This window comes from Hakea prostrata, chromosome 10 (assembly GCF_041222555.1).
Source record: "Hakea prostrata isolate BN-2017 chromosome 10, UWA_Hpros_2, whole genome shotgun sequence".
NCBI classification, from domain to species: Eukaryota; Viridiplantae; Streptophyta; class Magnoliopsida; order Proteales; family Proteaceae; genus Hakea; species Hakea prostrata.
The window spans coordinates 13,473,450-13,496,524 of record NC_142609.1 but is presented as its reverse complement, the minus strand read 5'-3'; the positions used below and the strand labels follow the sequence as shown (position 1 = coordinate 13,496,524).

At 38.0% G+C, this 23,075-nt stretch overlaps 1 protein-coding gene across 2 annotated transcripts; it reads right to left on the bottom strand.

Moving 5' to 3' along the window:
* Positions 1 to 5,147: 5,147 nt before the first annotated feature.
* LOC149001992 (ribosome biogenesis regulatory protein homolog) lies at positions 5,148 to 22,702 on the bottom strand. 2 transcript variants are annotated; one of them, XM_089137977.1, is made up of 9 exons: positions 11,756 to 12,118; positions 10,244 to 10,358; positions 8,970 to 9,120; positions 8,602 to 8,653; positions 8,328 to 8,456; positions 7,115 to 7,232; positions 5,923 to 6,106; positions 5,703 to 5,816; positions 5,148 to 5,591 (listed from the first exon to the last, which is right to left on the bottom strand). In XM_089137977.1, the coding sequence occupies exons 2-9, from the start codon at positions 10,333 to 10,335 to the stop codon at positions 5,412 to 5,414; spliced, it is 1,020 nt and encodes a 339-aa protein (XP_088994103.1). In that variant the 5' UTR covers positions 10,336 to 10,358; positions 11,756 to 12,118; the 3' UTR covers positions 5,148 to 5,411. The 2 variants fall into 2 exon arrangements, with proteins under 2 accessions (XP_088994103.1, XP_088994102.1); XM_089137976.1 differs by lacking the exon at positions 11,756 to 12,118 and adding an exon at positions 22,638 to 22,702 and having other exon boundaries at positions 5,149 to 5,591.
* Positions 22,703 to 23,075: the final 373 nt, after the last annotated feature.

Genomic DNA, 23,075 nt, shown 5'->3' with positions numbered 1-23,075 from the left:
CAGAAATTTTAGAATTTAGAATTTTCTTTATCAAATAAACACTGATTGTCTCAGCAAATGAGAAATCCTGAAAGGGGATCAATATTGATACTGTGATTGATGTAATTATTGCTACAGAAGATCGTAGAATTCCTTAATTCTGAACTTAATGGGAATCCATGAGTGCGGATTCTTTACTTCAATGGAGAAAGGATTGTACTTTTTTCACATTTTTCTAGGAAGATAACCTATCTTTAGTCGACCTTGTCACTACTGAGAAGTGGACTTTTCTCTTAAATGTGTGGTTGAGAGATATTAAGAGAGTACAATCCTACCAACGGGGTTGGTCCAAGTGGTAAGCAGCTTGCTTAAGTAAGGTTCCGGTATCGAAACCTTGTGGATGCAAAAAATCCCCGCTAGGAGACTCACCCACCACAGCCAGGTGTGCGACCCGGATCGAACACCGGATTGGTCGAGGCAAAGCCTTGGAAACCGGGGATGGCAAACCAAAAAAAAGAAAAAAAGAGAGTACAATCCTAAGCGTGTCAGGATAGAGGTTCCTATCTCGGATTCCATATGATCAAGAGATCCTATGTATCTCAAAGTAGAAACACATTTTTGATTTACTACACATTGAATTTACTAATGGTTAGATTTCGTGTACTCATGGTTTCTGTGAAGATTTTTGGTTCAAAATATACAAAAGAGGGTGTGGCATCTCAACAAACTTCAAGCACTAAACGCATACCTTGTGAGGGAGAGGAGTAGCAGCCGTAGCAAACTATTCTTCTCTTGCAGGCAATTCTTGTGACTCTTGTCAAATATCTTCAGGGATTCTTCTCTATCTCTCCCTTTATAAGAACCTTCCCTCCTCCATTACAGTAGAAAAACAAACACAAACACAAACCCAGAGGCAGACAAAGCTACTGCTATCATGGATATTGCATTCTCTGTTATTGGCAGTAAGCAATCAAAGAGGAGCCTCAAATCTGTTCTTGTGATGCTACTGCTGTTTACAGGTATAATGCTTAAGGTTGAGAGCCACGGAACACCAGTTGGAGATGTAGCTACGTGTGTGTGTTGTCAAGTCAAGGCTGTTTTCTGTTTTTCAGCTTCATGTGCTACCAAAGCTCCCTCTGATGCTCTGCTCTGTGTATTAAGTTGTGGGCTTACTTTCCTCCAGTGTGTGGTCGATTGTGGTACTACACCTCTGTCTCTTCATCATGACAAGCATGCTCTTCCACCCTCCAACTATTAGTCTCACACCCCCTCCCCCTATGGTTTTTCATTCTTGAAAAACTCCTAGCTCTGTTATATCTAATCTTAACTGCAGAGATCATGCAATTTGATGTTCTTTATAATTAATGAATAAACACACCTATGCTATTTTATCATGTAAGAGAACTACTAGCAAAAATTCCTACCTTCCATATCTCTCTCTCTCTTTCTCTCACACACACATATCAATGATGAACTTGAAGAAACTGTATCTCTTGAGTAGAAAACAGGTAAAAGGAAAATAGTTTCAGATTGGTTGATCTTGAGAGTACTGCTCCTAATATACAAAGTGAATCTTTTCTCTCAATAGTTTGAGCTTTTGGGTTGGATTTATACATGATATCAAAGCAGGTTTTCTCTAGAATCGGGTTGATTTGGATTCCTTTACTCTTCTTCAAAATATAAAGAACCAACTTTCATTACTTTGTACCCTTGTCCATACAGTTGATTGGTATTAGTCTTAACTGATTGAGGTTCAATACAATTCAAGGTTATGATCCAATCTTGCTGCAGGTGTCTTCATTTTCAACTTTACGATTTAGGTGCAACATTACTTAAAATACATGCGAAAGTATCTAGTTTGGAATATTTAGACCAATGCTTCAAGTTAGCATTGATAGATGCTACTAGGATTTACAATTAATGGACTCTTAAATAATGCTCGTGTAGAGATCTACAACGGAGGCTATTTACTTAATTAGGAGACTTATGGAAAGGTATAGAGAATGTAGGAAAGACCTTCATATGGTATTTATTGACTTAGAAAAAGCTTATGATAGAGTCCCTAGAGCGTTAATTTGGCAAGTACTAGAGAAAAGAAGTGTTGCAAGTAAATATGTAGATATAGTTAAGGATATGTATGATGGTTCGGTGACTAGTGTTAGAACAGTGGGGGGACAAAGTAATGAATTCCCGATAACAGTTGGGCTACATCAAGGGTCAACTTTAAGCCCATATCTATTTGCACTGGTAATGGATGAATTAACCAAAGACATTCAAGATGAGGCCCCCTGGTGTATGCTTTTTGCGGATGATATTGTGCTGATTGATGAGACCCAAGTGGGGATTAATATCAAATTAGAATCATGGAGAGTAGCTTTGGAATCAAAAGGCTTTAAACTTAGTAGATCAAAAGAGGAATATCTAGTTTGTAACTTTAGTCATGATCGGGCGAGATGATGAAGTGGTGATACTTGACGATAAAGAGATTCCTCGAGTGATTGTTTTAGGTACCTAGGTTCAATCATAAGTAAAAGAGGTGATTTAGAAGATGAGGTTTCCCAAAGAATTAAAATAGGGTGGATGAAGTGGAGAGGTGCATCGGGGTCTTATGTGATCGGCGTATTCCATTAAAGCTTAAAGGAAAATTTTATAGGAATTGTGTTATCCCAATTGCTATGATGTACGGTGCGGAGGTGTTGGGCTGTTAAGAAGAATCATATAGATAAACTGGTATAGCGGGAAATGAGGATGCTAAGATGGATGAGTGGCAAAACTAGGATGGATAAGATAAGAAACGATCATATTAGAGTTGGCTGCAGGAGTTGCTCTTATAAGTGATAAGCTTAGAGAAAATCGTTTGAGGGGGGGGCACTGCACACGTTCCAAGGAGACCTATAAAGTGTCTCGTTCGGAGAAGTGATATAATCCATATTGAAGGAACTAGAAGAGCTAGGGGTAGACCTAAGATAACCTTAGGAGAAGTGGTGAGAAAGGATATGTATAGCTTAGGCCTTGTATCTAGCATGGCCTTGAACAGAACCGATTGGAGGGCAAGAATCCATGTAGCCGACCCCATTTAGTTGGGAAAAGGCTTATTGTTGTTGTTGTTAAATAATGCTCGTGACCAATCTAATAACTTATATTAGACCATAAGTTAGGTATATCTCAAATACCTCAATATTCAAAAACTACAATTTGGGCTAGAGTGATAGGCGTAAAAAATTCAACAAAAATTAGAATAATTCTAGATGGTCCAAGAAGAAAAAATCAACAATATTTTTGTTTTTTAATATAATCAAGCATATTTCATTTTAACAAAGTTAGGGGTATTTTGGTTATATTAAAAAAATTTAAAATTCCTTTTATTAATTGAAAATGGTCCTGAACCTGAAGGGTGCCTAATGTTGTGGACCTATTTGTAAGGTTTGTAGAATTGGGGGAAGTCCCAAGTTTCGTTGTAAAGTCGAGAAAAAAGTCCATATATATATTTTTTTATTTAAATACATGATAGGGTTTCATCGTTGGTCCCAAATAGATTGGATCTCTTGACCCTCTAACACTATAGAGCTCTGGTCTTCAGATTACTTTTGAAAATTCATTGAGAATCAACTCATTAGTGTAAACAATGGAATACAAGACACTAAAAATTTCAGGAAAATTACATGACTCCCTACTTTTAGGTTTCCCTTCACAAGAGTAGCCCTCAAATATTTTAGTTAAAAAAATGAGTAAATTGTATAGCCCCCAATACGACCAAAGGGCCTATGTCAAGATCGACACCCCACTTTATGTTTAAAGTAAACTGACCCCACCAAATTAGATTTTCATTAGATATATTTGTCCAATTTGTTACTGAGAACCATTCGGACACTGTTTTTTTTTTATAAAGAATTGAAAGAAAATAAACAGTATTTTAACTGTTTTCAGTGACAAATTGGACAAATATATCCAATGAAAATTCAATTTTGAGGACTCTATGTTTTTTAAACATAAGATGGGGTGTCAATGCTTTAGGGCCCCCATTTTGGGATGCTGGTACAATTTGCTCTAAAAAAATTAGCCAAAATTGACTTTGGTTTACAAAACTAACAAAATACTGAAAACAGTGAGTTTTCATTCTTTTTGGACATTTTTACCTTTAAAGGTTTCCATACCAACATATTAAGCAACTATCATCTTCTTCCTGTAATTCCAACTTCTCCATTCTTTCATTTTTTTTTATTGTCTTTTAGGGGATTAAAAATAATTGGCGTGGTTAGTTTTGTAAACCCAAAGTTAATTTTGACTTAGTGTTGTGAACTAAAAGACTGAGTCGGCGGCTATAAAGAAAACCTAAAAATAGCTAGTCATGTAATTTTCCTTATGCTAATTATTCTATTGCCATGGATTGAACCGATGTTTCCAATATTTTGTTTAGACAAGTAGGTATTTGGTCCCTTCAATCTGACTAAAGTCTTTAGGGAATGATCTAACATTGCTCGCGTAGGAGTCAGTCCCTTAAATTTTCTCATTTCATACTCTCGAACTAAAGAATAAGACCAACACATCAATTTATGAAAAATCAGGAAAAAAAAACAAAGAGTGACTTCTTAAGGGATAGGTCTTCCCACAATTCATGGAATTTCATCAGTCAGTTTATTTGGTTCTCTAAATGCAAAAAATTAAGGAGCTTGTTTGATATATACCACCCACCTTCTTCCATCTTATAGCTAATGAAGATCCTACCACCATCGTGATGAACTAGTGGTCCCAAGCTTACTTCCAACCGGTTTATTAGCCACCATATCCCAACTTCAAATCCACTCCACTCTGTTTTTTGCATTGACAATTATGGGCTCTTTGACCTAGACATGGGATCACTACCGGCTTCTGTAGACTATACCAGGCCTTGAATGAGACTATGCTAACAGAACCAATGCTTGCACCGGTAGTTCCCATGGCTAACCATCTTTGAAAGAAATCACTCCAGCAACAACATTACTTGAAATTTATGCCATACAATTCCAAGCACTTGCAAAGTATAATCATGCAGCTCATTTCATTTGACAGTGATCTGGAGTTGAGATTAGCTACAGATGATCAGTCTCTACATAGCCATGTAAGAGCCTCATTCAACAGGATCAAGAGATTCAAGACATGGATTAGGATATAAACCATAAAAGTTTTCTTTTTTCCCTCCGGATGAATAAAGCAACGGTTCTTGTGTAAAACAAAACCCCAAAAGGAAAAAAGTGCATCAGCAATTCAAATCTGAACCAAAATTTGATATGTAATAAAATTAGGAAGCTAAGTTAAACATCAGATAGATAAAAATAAAAATAAAAAAAACTGCTGCGGTTTCATACTATAAAGATACAATAAAATTTTCTTTTTCTGTGTGTTACTCTAAAAGCTCTGCAAGCTACCTTACACATTATCACACCGTTTTACTATCACTTTGATTTCCTCTTCATTGTTGATTCCTTCTTTGATGATCCCTTTTTAGAAAATCCCTTGTTTGATGATTTTTTATTTAAGTTCTTTTTCGGCTTCAATTTGTCTGAGGTTGAAGTCGACTTGCCTTGCTGATTTCTTTTTTTCTTCTCTTTCTTCACATTGAACATTGTCACAGCCTATTTCAAGACAAAATATCCAGATAAGCCAACCCATTAATGGGAGATGCAGTAAGGATAACGAAATTTTGAGACACCAAAAAAGAAGACGTAGCAAATTTGCTGACTCACCTTATTAACATCAAGTATTTCATGTGAGTGCTTGGACATTAGCTTGCTGAGCACCTTCTCTGTTTGCTGCTTCTCTCGCATGCCCATTCCAGATCCTTCAGCAACGGGGAGGAACTGTGGCAAAATAAAGGAGATAAATGAATAAATCATGCATGCATAAGGCGTAAAATTAGTTGGAGTGGTCCGTGTCCAAGAGGGAATTGTTATTGCGCACACAAACCTTGCGATGCTTCCCGGGATGTTTTGCATCTTTCTCTCCTTCAAGTTTCTTGTCAAACTTTCCACCACTGGCTGTTGCAGTGGCTGCCATTCCAGCCACATTCCCTAGCTCGTCTTTACTGACTTTAGTTGGTGCACGTCGGGTTCCTGTTATGGGCAGTGCTGTGGCAGCTAGTTGAACATGGCTGCCAGAAATGCTTTATTAGAGCTTATTAAAAACTAACGGAAAAATAGAGGATAGTACTGTCGGATAATGCTAATGGTGTAATCATGACTTCAAGCAGGATTCAAACAATGCAATCAACTAATTCTAGTTTAACAGTTGAAAAGACTTAAAAATAGAAAGGGTGAAGGGGGCAGGGAAGTCCAATTAAATGCATGATTCAAATCTCAACTAAGATGGACCAAAATTAGGGTTCACTCTGGGATTCTCTTAAACAATGATAAAAGCATGGGCTTATTAGTTTAAAAAGTAACTAGTTCTGATAGGTTTCGACGAGTTACGACAATCTTTCGAAGACATCAATTGTTTCACACCAATATACCCAGGAATGACAAGCTTTAGCCAATTTTAACCAACCCAGTTTTAGTAATTTCAAGTCTTGGCAGTCTCAACCAACAGCCCCTTACACGTCGAGTTTTACCCCAACATTCCCTGGTGTCAACCCATCTCAGCCATTTCTCAATTTCTAGCTGGTCGAAACCGAGAGAACCTGATCCTTGATTAAAAGTTCAACTCATATCCAAGTTATCTTGGCACTGGAACAACTGCTGAATGATAAGCACCATTCAAATGAATGAGAACACAAAATCAACATTTGCAGCCAATAATGCGCATTAGGGATTTACCCTAAATACATCAGGCCATGGTTTGGAGTCTAAATTGTACTAAGTCCAAATCAAATTTACTTACTTCTCTAAAGTACCAGTGAATGTGAACAGGCTCTACAATTATGTAGGCAAATGTGGAGGGCGAACTGTGAGCCCCAGTGATCAAGTTGAACAATGGAGAGATGGTAATTAGACATTAAATGTGCTGATTAAAGATGAGAATGTTTAATGCATGGAGATATTAGGTAAAATCAATTCAGAATGCAACTGACACAGAACATTCCAGATCTTTCACTCTTCGATGTTTATTTATGTAACTTTACAAGCAAAGGGCACCTCACAGAAAAGTTTCAAGGACAAACCTAGGCAAGGCACCAACTTTTGCAGCTTCCTTCAAATTCTGCAACCGGTTCTTTTCTTGCTTCCCAACTCGGTTTTTCTTTTCTTCCTGTCTCTTGGCAAATGGATCCACTCCTGGCTCTGGAGAAAGTTACAGTGAAACCATAAGAAGAGTAATCACCTTCAAACATTTTCCATTGGAACTGTTTAAAGCTTCCAAAGCAATCTCCATAATACAATTAAAGATCTCAAATCCATTCATGAAATTGTATGTGACACCTCAAAATGATAATTACTCCCGAATCATGATAGGCATACATACAGAAGCTTCCAAAGCATATATGGTAAGGCATAACAATTAGAGGCTCAGAGCACCATGTTAACCAACTCACATTGACACACCTAAACATGTTTTGCAGTATATTCTCCAACCAAAGCAAAAAAGGAAAACAAAAGTCAGCAAGGCTCCCAATTCAAGACTGAACTTTGACACTTTCAGCACAAGAAAGGATGAAGTTATAAATGCAGAGACTTGGATGGACCAAGATGTTCCTAATGATGGTTGAAACAGATACGATGACCATCAAACATAATATCAGATACTAGATTATCCTTCCAACGCAACCTCCATAATTGATCCTCTAAATGGAAAAGAAATGTTTTTTTTTAATTTCTTTTACCCATCCATGATGTCTCAAGATAGTGCAATCTTGCCTATGGGAGACTTTAAACACTGACAATGATAATAAATAGATACTAAAGGCATCTACAATTTTTTTTTTTACATAGACAAATCAACATTTTAAGAAGAATATGCTTGCCACATTGGTCAAGTGCACACTTGCTGAACACTTGGTCACAGGGTCAAGTACTGGAAAAGGGTAAAGCTGCACATGTTTAACTCCTCCTGGATCCTGCTAAACAGGGGAGCCTTGTGCACTGGTATGTCTTCACCCACCTCCAACACCCCCCACCCCACCCAGAAAAAAAAAAGGTTAAAAGTTTTAAGAGGCAGGAAAGGCTGTCCCATACAAATAGTATTCACAGCATTTTGCTCATGTAAAAAAGAGAAAACATTGTTTTTGTACTAATGAGATTTGATGCATACTACCGAGTCAAAGTATTCACAAAACAATTGTCATAATTAATTTTCTAACTAAAAAGGAATAAGACTAAAATCTCCAAACTTTTGAGTTCATTGCCAAAAAAAGGGGAAGGCAAGTTCAAATCATTTACCGTCAGTCATCTTGGCCTCAATAATGGGTACATCATTGTCATCATTAACACGATCATAACCATAGCGCCTCTTCCACTTATGAGTTTGTAGATCAAACACCATCTTGTCTTTCTTATAGTTCTTTATACCTTCATGACATTACAAACAAATGTGTCAAGCACCAAAAGCGAGACCAGAACACCACTTTAAACTATGCAGCTTAGGAAGAAGCAACACATTTTTAAAAAAGCATTAATGGCCTACAAACATCACAGAATAGTCTGAATAACTAACCTTTCTTTTTGGCAAAATTTTCCCACTTGGTAGGTGGCTTTGGTTTTGGAAGCTGGAAAGGAAACAAGAGAGCTGACATGAGAAACCATGAATTCATCCCTAGCAAAAAGAAATTTTTTCAATTACAGGGGTATATCAAACTTATACTAATTAAAGTCAAATGATGCACAGAAACAAAGGTACTACTGACAAAAGTTATAAGTCAGGGATTAATACATGTAGGTTAATACTGACCCAAGGGCAAAGACAAATTGACAAGAGTGACATAAATGATTGGGTTCCTGGAACTCTTCAAAATATGAAGAATAAATTTTAGTCTGTATCGGTTGCAAAGATAAAGAGAGAGAAATAGGGGCATAAAGGCTTACATGCTTCTCCCTAGGCAATCTTGTTGTTGGAGGAGGTAGTTGTACAATAGGCCCATCCCTGTCTTCTGTTGAATGCAAGTTGAAAACAACATTTGCAATTGCTTGGACAAGCTCAGTGCCTTTCTGGAGGCATTCTTTAACTAACTCTTCCCTATATAAACTCAAAAAGATCATACTAAGTTCCCATATGTCCTCACAAGCAATACATAACAATCAAGAAGCTTAAAATATTTTGGCTGTAACAAGAACCTATTTCACATTAAGTTCCCATATCTCCTCACAAGCAATACATAACAACCAAGAAGTTTAAAATATTTGGGCTATATCAAGAACCTATTTTCAGCATAATTTTGTGTTTCCTAAATGGGCTAATATATACTTAATGGGTCATCTGCTCAATAGTGAAGAAACTACTTTCAGTTTGGGTTCTAAAGATCAACAACGCTGGTTATCATAGTTGTCAGGATGCCATCTAGAAAAAGAGAATTTATGCGGAAGGGTTTGCATGGGTTCTTTTTTCTTTTTTGTTTAATAAACACCATGTAAGTCATAAAAAGTAGATTCTTTTTTTTTTTCTTTCTTTCTGTTCTGTTGCTGTCACTGGTTTTGTTTCTCCTCCTGTTTCATTGCCTTGTCACCATAAAAATAATGCTTGTTATCCTAAATTTAGTTATTCTCGTATCTAAAGAAATTGATAGCTTGAAATACACAATTGACGGATTTTCTTTTCTTCATCACCATGACATTATGACAATAAGGCTTGTTATTCTGGAGTTAGTTTTGTAGTATCTAAAAACTATGACAAACTGATTAAAATGACACAAGAATCTTTCGTTCAACCCTTCCCTTTTCAGTTAAGAAACAAGAGGGGGTTTTCCAGGGAAAGCTTCTGTTAGGACAATCAGTGGTTTGCTAACTGGTTATTTCCCCTGAAATGCTGTCGATATTTAATTTGACCTTACACAGTTATTATCAATAATTCCCTACTGGGAGGCAAGTTTGGCTTCTACAACTGAATAGGTGCCAGTTAAAATGAATCTGAAACCCAAAACATAACTTCAAGCATAGTTTTAAAAAATAACTAAATAAATAAAATAAAATCCAACATAACAATCATAAAATCATTAAAGCATGGGGGGAGAAGAAAAAACAGGATCACATAAACCAAAGAACATAAGTCGCATAATGACAGACATAGACTTCCTTTCCGACGTACATAAGAGAAACATCTAATGAAGATAATGAAGATAAGCTTGGCAAAGAGAAACCCAAACCTGTCAGAGGGAAGAGAAGAGAAGCTGAGATGTGGATCGTATGCCATCAGATTGCCAAGGTCAATCTGGTACTTCTGGGCCTCCATCTCCATGACTGCAACCTCTTGTTCGGCAGCTGCAGTCCAATGAAGAGTCGTCAAACACAAGAGTTCACCAAAAAATTTCAGAGCTTTGGCCTTATAAATCAAGAATGACCAAGCAGTAAAATGCAGAATCAGTTTTAAGCAGTTAAAGTATTGTGTATTGGTAATGTATCAGTCTGGTGATTTCAAGAGACATTTCACTTTGTGTCATATATACGTACGGATGGGTGTGGAATTGAATGGAAATGATCAATATATGTAATGGAATGGTCTAATTTAAACATAAAATAGTAGATATAGCTAATAAATAATCATTCTATTATGCACCTATTATTCATAATCACCAAGAAGACATGACACCTCTTTAGATCATATTTTATTTATTATACTTATGAAATATCTTATTCTAAACAAGCACATTCACTCAAGTTCAGTGACAGGTAAAAGCAACCAAGATTGTAATAATGAACATTTCATCTGTGGTTCCCCCCCTTTTTGATAAGAAGAAAAAAACATAAAAACACGAACAACAAGACATTACCATCAACCATAAAGATTCCTAGAATATAGTAGAAAAGAAAGACTATGAACAAAATTCATTTAAGGACAGCAAAGGCAGAAAATTTCAAATAACTTCTAAGGACCTGACTTTGCTCACGACTTATCACTGAGACTGAGAAATGCTAGAAAGACATTTGCAATACAGAACTGAGATTGTATTTTAGTCAGTTTTGACATCTGAAAACTCAATCAAACTCCAAGGAAAGCTCGAATTATCTTCATGTCAAACAAAAATTTAACAAAAAATAATTAAAATAGGTGGTAATGAATATCAAATGCAATCCACGATATCATATTTGCAACAACAATGTCAAAAGCATTTAACAAAAAGGCTAGTACTTTCTTAGCAACTTCTCAAAGAAGGATAAGAACGCAGCCTCCAGCGGCAACATAAAAAAGAACTTCTCAAGAAAGCCAAATATTAAGTAGTATTCTGTTAAAACAAATTCAAACAGAGCTCCAAACAGGAAAACTGAAAACTCCAACGATAAAATAGGCAATGTCAAGGGCGGGTCGGGATCAGGTCTGGATGGTGTTAGATTAGGATCAATGTCGAGTCAGGATTGAATGTCTACATATGCATCTAGCTTCCACAGTCGGGTCTTCATCCAAGCATACTCAGTTAAAGAAATAATAAATAAAAAAAACAAATTCATAATCATTTAAGCATTATATCGTTAGGAACCCAGAATCCCACCAAACAATCTCAACCCATAATCATTTTATGGCATGAGTTTAGGAGACGAATGATTTGTAAACAACCCATTTTCAATGATAAAAAATCTGAAGAAAATCCCCAATAGCCTCTCAACGTAGGACTAATAAAAGCAGCAACTACCCAAAATATGCATAAGGAAGTGGAAAATACCTTAATCAGAAGCAATTGAACGAAATTAAGAAGTGGGTTGCAGACACACGGCTTCAGTTGAAGAGAGATCGGTTGCAGAGACAGGGCTTCGCTTGCACAAGAGGGCTTCGGCTTCTGGTAGAGAAATCGGTTGCAGAGATGCTTCCAAATAGAGAGATCGATTGCAGAGAGCTTGCGGCCTCACGCTTGCTTACGCTTCAGACAGACGAGAGACACGACAGAGACTAGAGAGATGAGAGAGATTCGAGAGAGTCGTGAGAGTTGACAGAAACGAGAGAGAGTCGTGAGAGTTGAGAGAGTTGAGAGAGAAGAGAGAGAAGAGAGACAGTTCAGAGACCAGAGATAGACGAGAAAGAGACGAGAGACCTTAGGGTTTTGTTTGAAGTCGACTGAAATTACTTCGATCTCCTTATCACCGTCGACTCCTGTGTTGTGCCCGCGCGTTTTCACCGAAGCAATTCTATGTTGGCACAAAATTTGTGTGCCAAACACGAAAACACCTAGTTCACCACACAAAATTCAAACCGGTTTATTGTATAAACTTCTACTGACTTCTGTGTCAAAATGTAGAAATAGCATAGAATAAGTGCACCAGAATCGCTGTCATACATGATACAACCCCATAGTGACTAAATGATTTTTTTAGTAGATAGATAAAACAAAATTTTTTTAGGGCCTGTTTGGTTACATGAATAAAATCTCTGGATTCATGAATCTGAGAATTTTACCCATTTGGTTGTAAAAATCTCTAGACTCATGAAATCTAGAATTCAACTTTTTACACTAAAAACGTGAATATGTAGATTTATGGGTAAGAAGTGAAATCCAGAGATTTCAAAAAAGCTATACATTTGTACATTCACAAAAATCACGTCGATCAAAATTTTTGTTAGGATGAATCCACAGATTTCATTCCACAACCAAACATTTAATTTTATAAATTATGACTCCATAGGTTTGAAATCTATAGATTTGAAATCTCCAGACTTATGTAATCAAATAGGCCCTTAAACAATCAATTACAAGTTCTGGCCTCTGAACCAAATTTTTTAGGATGAATCCACAGATTTCATTCCACAACCAAACATTTAATTTTATAAATTATGACTCCATAGGTTTGAAATCTATAGATTTGAAATCTCCAGACTCATGTAACCAAATAGGCCCTTAAACAATCAATTACAAGTTCTGCCTCTGAACCACAATACTCTTTGAAAGTCATTACACAAAATTCGTGGCTCAGGTAATCAACCACAATAACTAGTGCCCTGCAGATATACTCTTTTGTGTTGTTCACCATCCTATATATGGATAAACCAATCAACTATTGGTCTGACTGGTTTTAACCCATACTTGGGTTGTTTACTCTCTTTTTTTTTTTTTTTTTGGTACAAAGGGCTTTATTTGGCTGGGGGAGAGTCGAACCCACGACGTCTTCACTAAGAATTGTTGGTTTCAACCACTAGAACAGCTCTGAGTTGGCTAGTACAAATGGGCTTTATTAAGCCAGGATAGGGATATTAATAGCCTCAGTAAGAGTCGAACCCACGACTTCTTCACTAAGAGGTGTTGGTTTCACCACTAGAATGGCAGCTGACTATACATTTGCTATGGTTTTCAAAAATCGATACACCAACTATACCAATTGATGAACTGAAACAGGAAAAAGAATCACAATAAAACTCAAAAATAGATAAACATTAAAAGCAGGAATTCTGGTTGATCCCACAGTTCCCCTTAAATAATATTATAGCCTGGACAAGTGCTTATCCTCCTATATAATTAGTGAAAAAGGGGCCAATATATAATCACCAAACCGTATTACTTACATGGAACCTGTCACACCCCGCCCGCCAGGCCCGGTTACCCGCCTGACGACCCGTGGGTGCGAACCGTCACAGGATCCATGGTTTTAGTCTATCAATAATAATAAATACAAATACCTGTAATCAAGAGCAAGAATAGTGCAATAATTAATAAAAAGGTTACAGGAGTCCAAATACTCCAATAAATATCCAAGAAATAATCAAAGGAAAGAATCAAGAATCAAATGTAATATCGAGTTCAGTGGAAGCAACAAGAATAACTAAATAATCTTCATCTTCGGGAGGCTTCATGCTTTGCAAGTCCATGTACCACTGTGTCTGTGCCACATCGACTTCAAACGAGAAGGCTCTTTCATACGAATCATCTCCAACTTCCGACGTTGTGCAACCATCTCGTACAGTTTATATAATACATACAATGGAAGGAATGAGTTCCAACGAACTCGCAATAAGGAACAAGCAATCTCATAAACAAAAAAACCCCGAAACACAAAAAAAAAGAAAGGGGGGGTTGGGGGAAAAAGAACGGCACAAAGAACAAAATACACAAGGCCCTAAAGGGGGGCGACCTTAAAAAAAAAAACCCGCCCCCCCCCGGGGGCGGGACCCCCCCCCCCCGCGGGGGGGGGGGGGCCTCCGGGGGGGGGGGGGGGGGCCCCCCGCCCCGGGGGGGGGGGGCCCCCCCCCGGCGGGCGGGGGGGGGGGGGGGGGCGGGATCCATGGTTTTAGTCTATCAATAATAATAAATACAAATACCGTAATCAAGAGCAAGAATAGTGCAATAATTAATAAAAAGGTTACAGGAGTCCAAATACTCCAATAAATATCCAAGAAATAATCAAAGGAAAGAATCAAGAATCAAATGTAATATCGAGTTCAGCGGAAGCAACAAGAATAACTAAATAATCTTCATCTTCAGGAGGCTTCATGCTTTGCAAGTCCATGTACCACTGCCTGTGCCACATCGACTTCAAACGAGAAGGCTCTTTTATACGAATCATTTCCAACTTCCGACGTTGTGTAACCATCTCGTACAGTTTATATAATACATACAATGAAAGGAATGAGTTCCAACGAACTCGGTAAGGAACAAACAATTCTCATATATATGTCAATACAATCCACGAATGCACATATGAAATGATATGGATGATATGCGAAATATGAATGATACTAAGATCTAACTATGCAAGTCTCTAATGGGTGACATGCTTTAAGATATACACCAGCCCTCCTTTGGGTAAGTCTCATCACTACGATCCGGCAAGGACCGGTTACCTCTCGTAGGGATCCCGGGCAAAGGGGTAAGTCCACACGGCTCTCAAAACCGTGGCTGGGGGTTAAGTCAACACTCTCTCACCACGACCATTGGCAATGAGTGCGGCGCATGTCGGGGTTTCTAATCCAATGCAAGGTCATAATGGTAACATACTATATGAAGTCCAGATACTTCCCCTATGGCACCAACCAACTCGGTTCAAGTATCCTTCGCAACCTAGGAGTGAGAATCCTCACCGACGGGCTACCTCTGTTGGACTCCACTCCTTAACCCTATGGTCATCCACATATTATTGGGGCGGATGCTCTCATGACTCCTCGCGACACCCGGTCCGCTCCTTGGACGTCCATCAGCCCAACCCTAACATATGCAACCCTACCATTACATGACCAATAGTGGACCACCGAGTCTCCGCACGGACTGGTTACCGCTTGTTGGATGAAACATAGTCACGTCACCATTGTCACGGGTCACCCGGCTTCAATTCCCCTGCCGAAAGGGTAATAGCATGTGGGGTACCTAGCCATGCAATTCTAGACTCCCTAAGTATGTCATCAAGTAATCATGATAGTCTTTGGAGACATCAGCGGGCATGTGTCCCATTCCAGACCTTCGATATCCCAAGCCAAGATATCCCAAAGGAATACCCCTTCCATCACAACTACACTACAATCACTCTTTATCATACCATGAACAGTTGTGCAATATCATAAAAGATGAAGTACATCAAAGAACACCACTAACAGCAAGTATACAATAAGATTCACATGCTTTATACAATTACGGCAAGTTACATGATCAAAGAATAGTAAATAGAACAGCTGAATCATCATGTATATGTAATTGCATATAAATAAGAATGCATGTCCTTACCTGTAATTATGTAAAACTCCTCTAACTTGAATTCCAGAAACTATTATAAGACTTCTACTTGAAACAGAGAACACCTATATAGAGGGTTACAAGAATATATAAGAGTCAAGAGTCAAAACAATTCAAAAATCAAACCTACACAGTTACTGGAAACCAGCCGGTTGCTTGTGGCGGTTGCTTAAGTTAAGCGACCTCCACAAGCGACCGCCCTGTTTCAGGACAGTTTCCAACTCCGAAAATCGGACTTTTTATCATCCGATTTCAATCCGTTTTGGGATGATCTTAGTCCGAAATTCAAGCTTAATAAGTCTAGAACAAGGGGGTAACAAGAAACCCTAGAATTAACAAAGATTTATTACCCAAATCATTCCCCTTGATGGGATCCATCCATTAAACAAATGCGGGGATTCGTTTCTGGACAGGATCTCATCAAGAACATTGAAAAGGGAGATACAACAAATCAATTGGGTAACCACTAACAAAATGGGGATGGGTTCATATCAATCAGAGGTTAAAAAGAAGAGAATAGAAGATGGAGATTCATTACCTTAATAAGAATCACCAAGAATAGAAGAGAAAAGGTTTCATATCATTAAATGCACTTCAGACCTGAATCCCGCACGTTTCCACTGCCGCCTAATCGCCCAAAATAGCAATCCCGAACATAATAATGCGTTAATAGGGCGAGGGATGCTATTTATAACGAACATGGGGCAAAAGAGGGCATTTCCCGCAAGCAGAACCGGGCGGTCGCTTAAGGCGGTCGCTTGGTTTAATCAACCGCCACTAGTAACCGCCCCCAAGTATATTGCTATACAAGGGTGCTTTGCTCATGGGGTTGAAGACCAAGTACAACCTAACCCAAATGAAGACATGGGGGAGATCATAGTCCGAAAAATCAATCATAATAGGTTTGTAACAAAGAGGTTAGGGTTTCATCATAACATATGACTCATGAAAAGGTTATGATCACGGAAAGAGAGGGAATGATTGTTATCAAGAAAATAACAAGAAATCATAGGAAATCTAGTTTATGTTAACAGAAACATTACCCATGAGGTTTCCCGCACATGGAAGGTTACAAGAGGTTTCCAGAAAGATCATTCAAGGATTAGGGTTAAGGTTTCAAGAATCTATTAGCTAGGGTTAAGATCATGATGATGATCATAGATCTCAAAGAATAGAATGAGATCATGGAATAGATGGTTGCAAGAATGCATCATCTTCTTCCTGATCTCAAAAAGAACAAGAACGAAGAAAGAATAATTAGAAATCCTAATTAGGTTAAACATGGATCATGAAGAAAATATAGTGATCAAGTTTAGGTTAACACAAATATCACCCAAGGGAAAGAGAAACAAAGAATGCACAATCTGAAAAAGTGTTGGGAAGTTTCCAACAAATAAAAGAACAATAGGGTTTCATATATGGTTACCTCTCATGAGAGTTGGTTACCTCCCATGAGAGTTACCCATAATTAATTCTCATAAAAACAACCCAAGATAGATAAAGGAAAATCTCATTAGTATTTCAAAATAAAGAATGGAATTAGAAAGGGTCTACTAATGAGAGAAAATAAGGTTCTCAATTAAAGTGAAGGGAAACAAATTCAAATCATACAATTAGGGATTTACTAACAAGAATCCGTGTATCCCACGAAAAGACTAAGGAGAATAAAGATTCACCCTTAGGGCAAGGAATTTACAATCAAGAAAGGTTTTGGGGAGGGTCCAATGAATTAATAGAAAATAAAAGGGTTGCCAATTGTTCCAAAGAAAAACAAGGATCAACTCCTCAATCATGAGGACACAAGGGAAGGTCATGGTAATAATATGAGATCTTCCCCACAATAATAAAGATAGGTAGGAAATTAGGGAAAGTATCATTAAGAGCTTTGGTGGAATCAAATTCAAGGGTCATCGTCATATGGCTTCAAGATCATAGAGTGAATTGGGGGATTCACTCTAGGGCTAAAAGAATTAAAGAAGAGGTCATTACAGTAGTGTAATACCCTTCTCATGATCAGAAGATCAAAAGTAGAGAAGAAAGAATGAATTAAAGAAGAAGCGAATTGAATACCAACCTTTTAGAAGAGAAACCGATGAAGAAACCTGAAGAAACCTGAACAGATACTTGAGGATCTTTCTTGGCTTCGAAGGAGAGGTTATAGGAATCTTCCCACGTTCTCCCAAGGCTTAGAAACAGATTGAGAGTGAAACACATGGAGTTCCCCCTTTTAAATAACACAAAGAATTCAAGAGTTACTAGGGTTTCACCAAACTGACCAAACTGACCCCTGTGGTTGATTGGTTGCCAAAGAGGAAGTTCAAAGGTCGATCCCACACTATCTAAAGGTTTAGAAACATAATGGAAATAGTTTACCACGAAATTAAAAGAAATAAAGCTTTTGAAAACCTTCAAAACAGATATTTACCAAAATGCCACTGCTCGGACAGCTTATTCAAAAATAGGGATTTAATGGGCTAAACTTCAATATTTTTGGATGGGCTTCTTTCAACATATCATACTACTTACCTAGTATGGAGGGATGTCTTCAAACTAGGTCCAACTAAGCTTTAGGTCCATCAACCAAGTTCTTCTTCACAAATAAATAGTTCAACACCAAATCAAATAAGGTTTCCATAAGGAAACACCATCATCAATATCCATGGGTTTTGGGTCAAACACCATATCCTCTACTGAGATGGCCCACAAAGACATCTTCCTAAGATTTTGAAAGATAGTAAAACGGAAATCACGGTCAAACTTCAAAGTCAACATTAAATTAACCCTACTTGACCCAAAACACATCGGGTTTCCGGGCTAGATTTGGGCTGGGTGTTACACCTGGGCAAAGGGGTAAGTCCACACCTGGCTCTCAAAACCGTGGCTGGGGGTTAAGTCAACACTCTCTCACCACGACCATTGGCAATGAGTACTGGCGCATGTCGGGGTTTCTAATCCAATGCAAGGTCATAATGGTAACATACTATATGAAGTCCAGATACTTCCCCTATGGCACCAACCAACTCGGTTCAGTATCCTTCGCAACCTAGGAGTAAGAATCCTCACGGACTGGCTACCTCTGTTGGACTCCACTCCTTAACCCTATGGTCATCCACATATTATTGGGGCGGATGCTCTCATGACTCCTCGCGACACCCGGTCCGCTCCTTGGACGTCCATGAGCCCAACCCTAACATATGCAACCCTACCATTACATGACCAATAGTGGACCACTGAGTCTCCGCACGGACTGGTTACCGCTGTTGGATGAAACATAGTCACGTCACCATTGTCACGGGTCACCCGGCTTCAATTCCCCTGCCGAAAGGGTAATAGCATGTGGGGTACCTAGCCATGCAATTCTAGACTCCCTAAGTATGTCATCAAGTAATCATGATAGTGCTGGAGACATCAGCAGGCATGTGTCCCATTCCACAGCCTTCTGATATCCCAAGCCAAGATATCCCAATGGAATACCCCTTCCATCACAATCACACTATAACACTCTTTATCATACCATGAACAGTTGTGCAATATCATGAAAGATGAAGTACATCAAGGAATACCACAAACAGCAAGTGTACAATAAGATTCACATACTTTATACAATTACAGCAAGTTACATGATCAAAGAATAGTAAATAGAACAACAGAATCATCATGTATATGTAATTGCATATAAATAAGAATGCATGTCCTTACCTGTAATTATGTAAAACTCCTCTAACTTGAATTCCAGAAACTATTATAAGACTTCTACTTGAAACAGAGAACACCTAGGCATAGGGTTACAAGAATGTATAAGAGTTAAGAGTCAAAACAAATCCAAAATCAAACTTACACAGACACTGGAAACCGGCCGGTCGCTTAGGTTGAGCGACCGCCACTAGTGACCGCCCCAAAAACAGAGAGTTACAGATCCGAAACTTAGGCTTCTGATCATCCGTTTTCAATCCGGATTTCGAGTGATCATGGCCAAAGTCTCGAATCTAACACTCCAAGAGACACTAGGTGAAAAGAAACCTAACAATTATCACAAATGGATTACCCGAAACTCTCTCCCTTGACTAGATCCATCCATTAACAAATGCAGGGATTCGTTTCTGAACAGGATCTCATCAAGAACATTGGAAAGGGAGTACAACAAATCAATTGGGTAACCACCAACAAAAAGGAGATGGGTTCATATCAATCAGAGGTTAAAAAGAAGAGAATTGCAGATGGAGATTCATTACCTTAATAAGAATCACCAAGAATAGAAGAGAAAAGGTTTTATATCATTAACAGCACTTCAGACCTGAATCCTGCACGTTTCCACTGCCGCCTAATCGCCCAAAATAGCAATCCCGAACAAAATAATGCGTTAATAGGGCGAGGGATGCTATTTATAACGAACAGGGGGCAAAAGAGGGCATTTTCCCGCAAGCAGAACCGGGCGGTCGCTTAAGGCGGTCGCTTGGTTTAATCAACCGCCACTAGCAACCGCCCCCATGTATATTGCTATACAAGGGTGCTTTGCTCATGGGGTTGAAGACCAAGTACAACCTAACCCAAATGAAGACATGGGGGAGATCATAGTCCGAAAAATCAATCATAATAGGTTTGTAACAAAGAGGTTAGGGTTTCACCATAACATATGGCTCATCAAAAGGTTATGATCACGGAAAGAGAGGGAATGATTGTTATCAAGAAAATAACAAGAAATCATAGGAAATCTAGTTTATGTTAACAGAAACATTACCCATGAGGTTTCCCTCACATGGAAGGTTACAAGAGGTTTCAGTAAAGATCATAAAAGGATTAGGGTTTCAAAGAATTTATTAGCTAGGGTTAAGATCATGATGATGATCATAGATCTCAAAGAATAGAATGAGATCATGGAATAGATGGTTGCAAGAATGCATCATCTTCTTCCTGATCTCAATCAAGAACAAGAACGAAGAAAGAATAATTAGAAATCCTAATTAGGTTAAACATGGATCATGAAGAAAATATAGTGTGATCAAGGATAAACAATTAGAGAATGATAGGTTACAATTTTAGCAAAGAAAACACATTGATTGGCTGTTAACAAGATCAAACTAAGGGTTCTTGGTTTGATCCAAGAGGTTAGGATTTCACCCTTTTTTTGGCTCCCAATGAAAAGGTTGAGAGCACCGGATGAAGGGAAATAAATTGATAGCCAATAAAACAAGAAAACATAGATGATCAAGTTTAGGTTAACACAAATATCACCCAAGGGAAAGAGAAACAAAGAATCAAGATTCACCCATGGGAAAGAGAAACAAAGAATGCACAATCTGAAAAAGTGTTGGGAAGTTTCCAACAAATAAAAGAACAATAGGGTTTCATATATGGTTACCTCTCATAAGAGTTGGTTACCTCTCATGAGAGTTACCCATATTTAATTCTCACAAAAACAACCCAAGATAGATAAAGGAATATCTCATTAGTATTTCAAAATAAAGAATGGAATTAGGAAGGGTCTACTAATGAGAGAAAATAAGGTTCTCAATTAAAGTGAAGGGAAACAAATTCAAATCATACAATTAGGGATTTACTAACAAGAATCCGTGTATCCCACGAAAAGACTAGGGAGAATAAATATTCACCCTTAGGGCAAAGAATTTACAATCAAGAAAGGTTTTGGGGAGAGTCCAATGAATTGATAGAAAATAGAAGGGTTGCCAATTGTTCCAAAGAAAAACAAGGATCAACTCCTCAATCATGAGGACACAAGGGAAGGTCATGGTAATAATATGAGACCTTCCCCACAATAATAAAGATAGGTAGAAAATTAGGGAAAGTATCATTAAGAGCTTTGGTGGAATCAAAATCAAGGATCATCGCCATATGGCTTCAAGATCATAGAGTGAATTGGGGGATTCACTCTAGGGCTAAAAGAATTAAAGAAGAGGTCATTACAGTAGTGTAATACCCTTCTCATGATCAGAAAATCAGAAGTAGAGAAGAAAGAATGAATTAAAGAAGAAGCGAATTGAATACCAACATTTTAGAAGAGAAACCGATGAAGAAATCTAAAGAGATGCTTGAGGATCTTTCTTGGCTTCGAAGGAGAGGTTATAGGAATCTTCCCACGTTCTCCCAAGGCTTAGAAACAGATTGAGAGTGAAACACATGGAGTTCCCCCTTTTAAATAGCACAAAGAGTTCAAGAGTTACTAGGGTTTCACCAAATCGACCAAACCGACCCTGTTGGTTGATTGGTTGCCAAAGAGGAAGTTCAAAGGTCGATCCCACACTATCTAGAGGTTTAGAAACATGGTGGGAATAGTTTACCACGAAATTAAAAGAAATAAAGCTTTTGAAAACCTTCAAAACAGATATTTACCAAAATGCCACTGCCTGGACAGCTTATTCAAAACAAAGGATTTAATGGGCCAAACTTCAATATTTTTGGATGGGCTTCTTTCAATACATCGTACTACTAACCTTGTATGGAGGGAAGTCTTCAAACCAGGTCCAACTAAGCTTTAGGTCCATCAACCAAGTTCTTCTTCACAAATAAATAGTTCAACACCAAATCAAATAAGGTTTCCATAAGGAAACACCATCATCAATATCCATGGGTTTTGGGTCAAACACCATATCTTCTACTGAGATGGCCCACAAAGACATCTTCCTAAGATTTTCAAAGATAGAAAAACTGAAATCACGGTCAAACTTCAAAGTCAACATTAAATAAAACCTACTTCACGAAAAGAGGGGGGGGTGGGGGGGGAGTTGGGGGGGGGGTAGGTGAACCGGGGGGATTAAATAAAAAAAAAAAAAAAAAAAAAAAAAAAAAAAAGAAAAAAAAAAAAAAAAAAAAAAGTGACAAAACTCAGATTATTATTACTAATAATGCATAGGTATGTGACTGTGATTTCAATTTTCACCTAAAGACTTTGTAGGAGGAAACCCTGGAGTGGGCTTTTGTCCTTGAATGCTGGAGATATAGCTGTGGAAGGAAGAAGAAGAAGAAACCCTTGCTTTTCCCCCTTTTTTAAGTTGGTTCGTTACGTATCGACTATGTAACAATACGGTTCCGATACGCATTGATCAATAAATATTTTTTTGGAATTTGCAATCTCATCCCTGAGTTACCTCCAAATACCAATGCCACCCTAAGTTTCCCAATTTATCATCGGATCAAAAATTTTAGGCTCAATGAGTTTTTATTTATTCATTTATAAAATTACCTCACATTTTGAGTAAAAACACTACCCATGAATTAAAAAATTAATTATATCTCCCAAACTTTGTGAGAATCTATAATGAAGAAGAAAAAGTCGTGGACTGTAAAGAAAAACGAAGTCAGTTGTAGGGTTTTCATT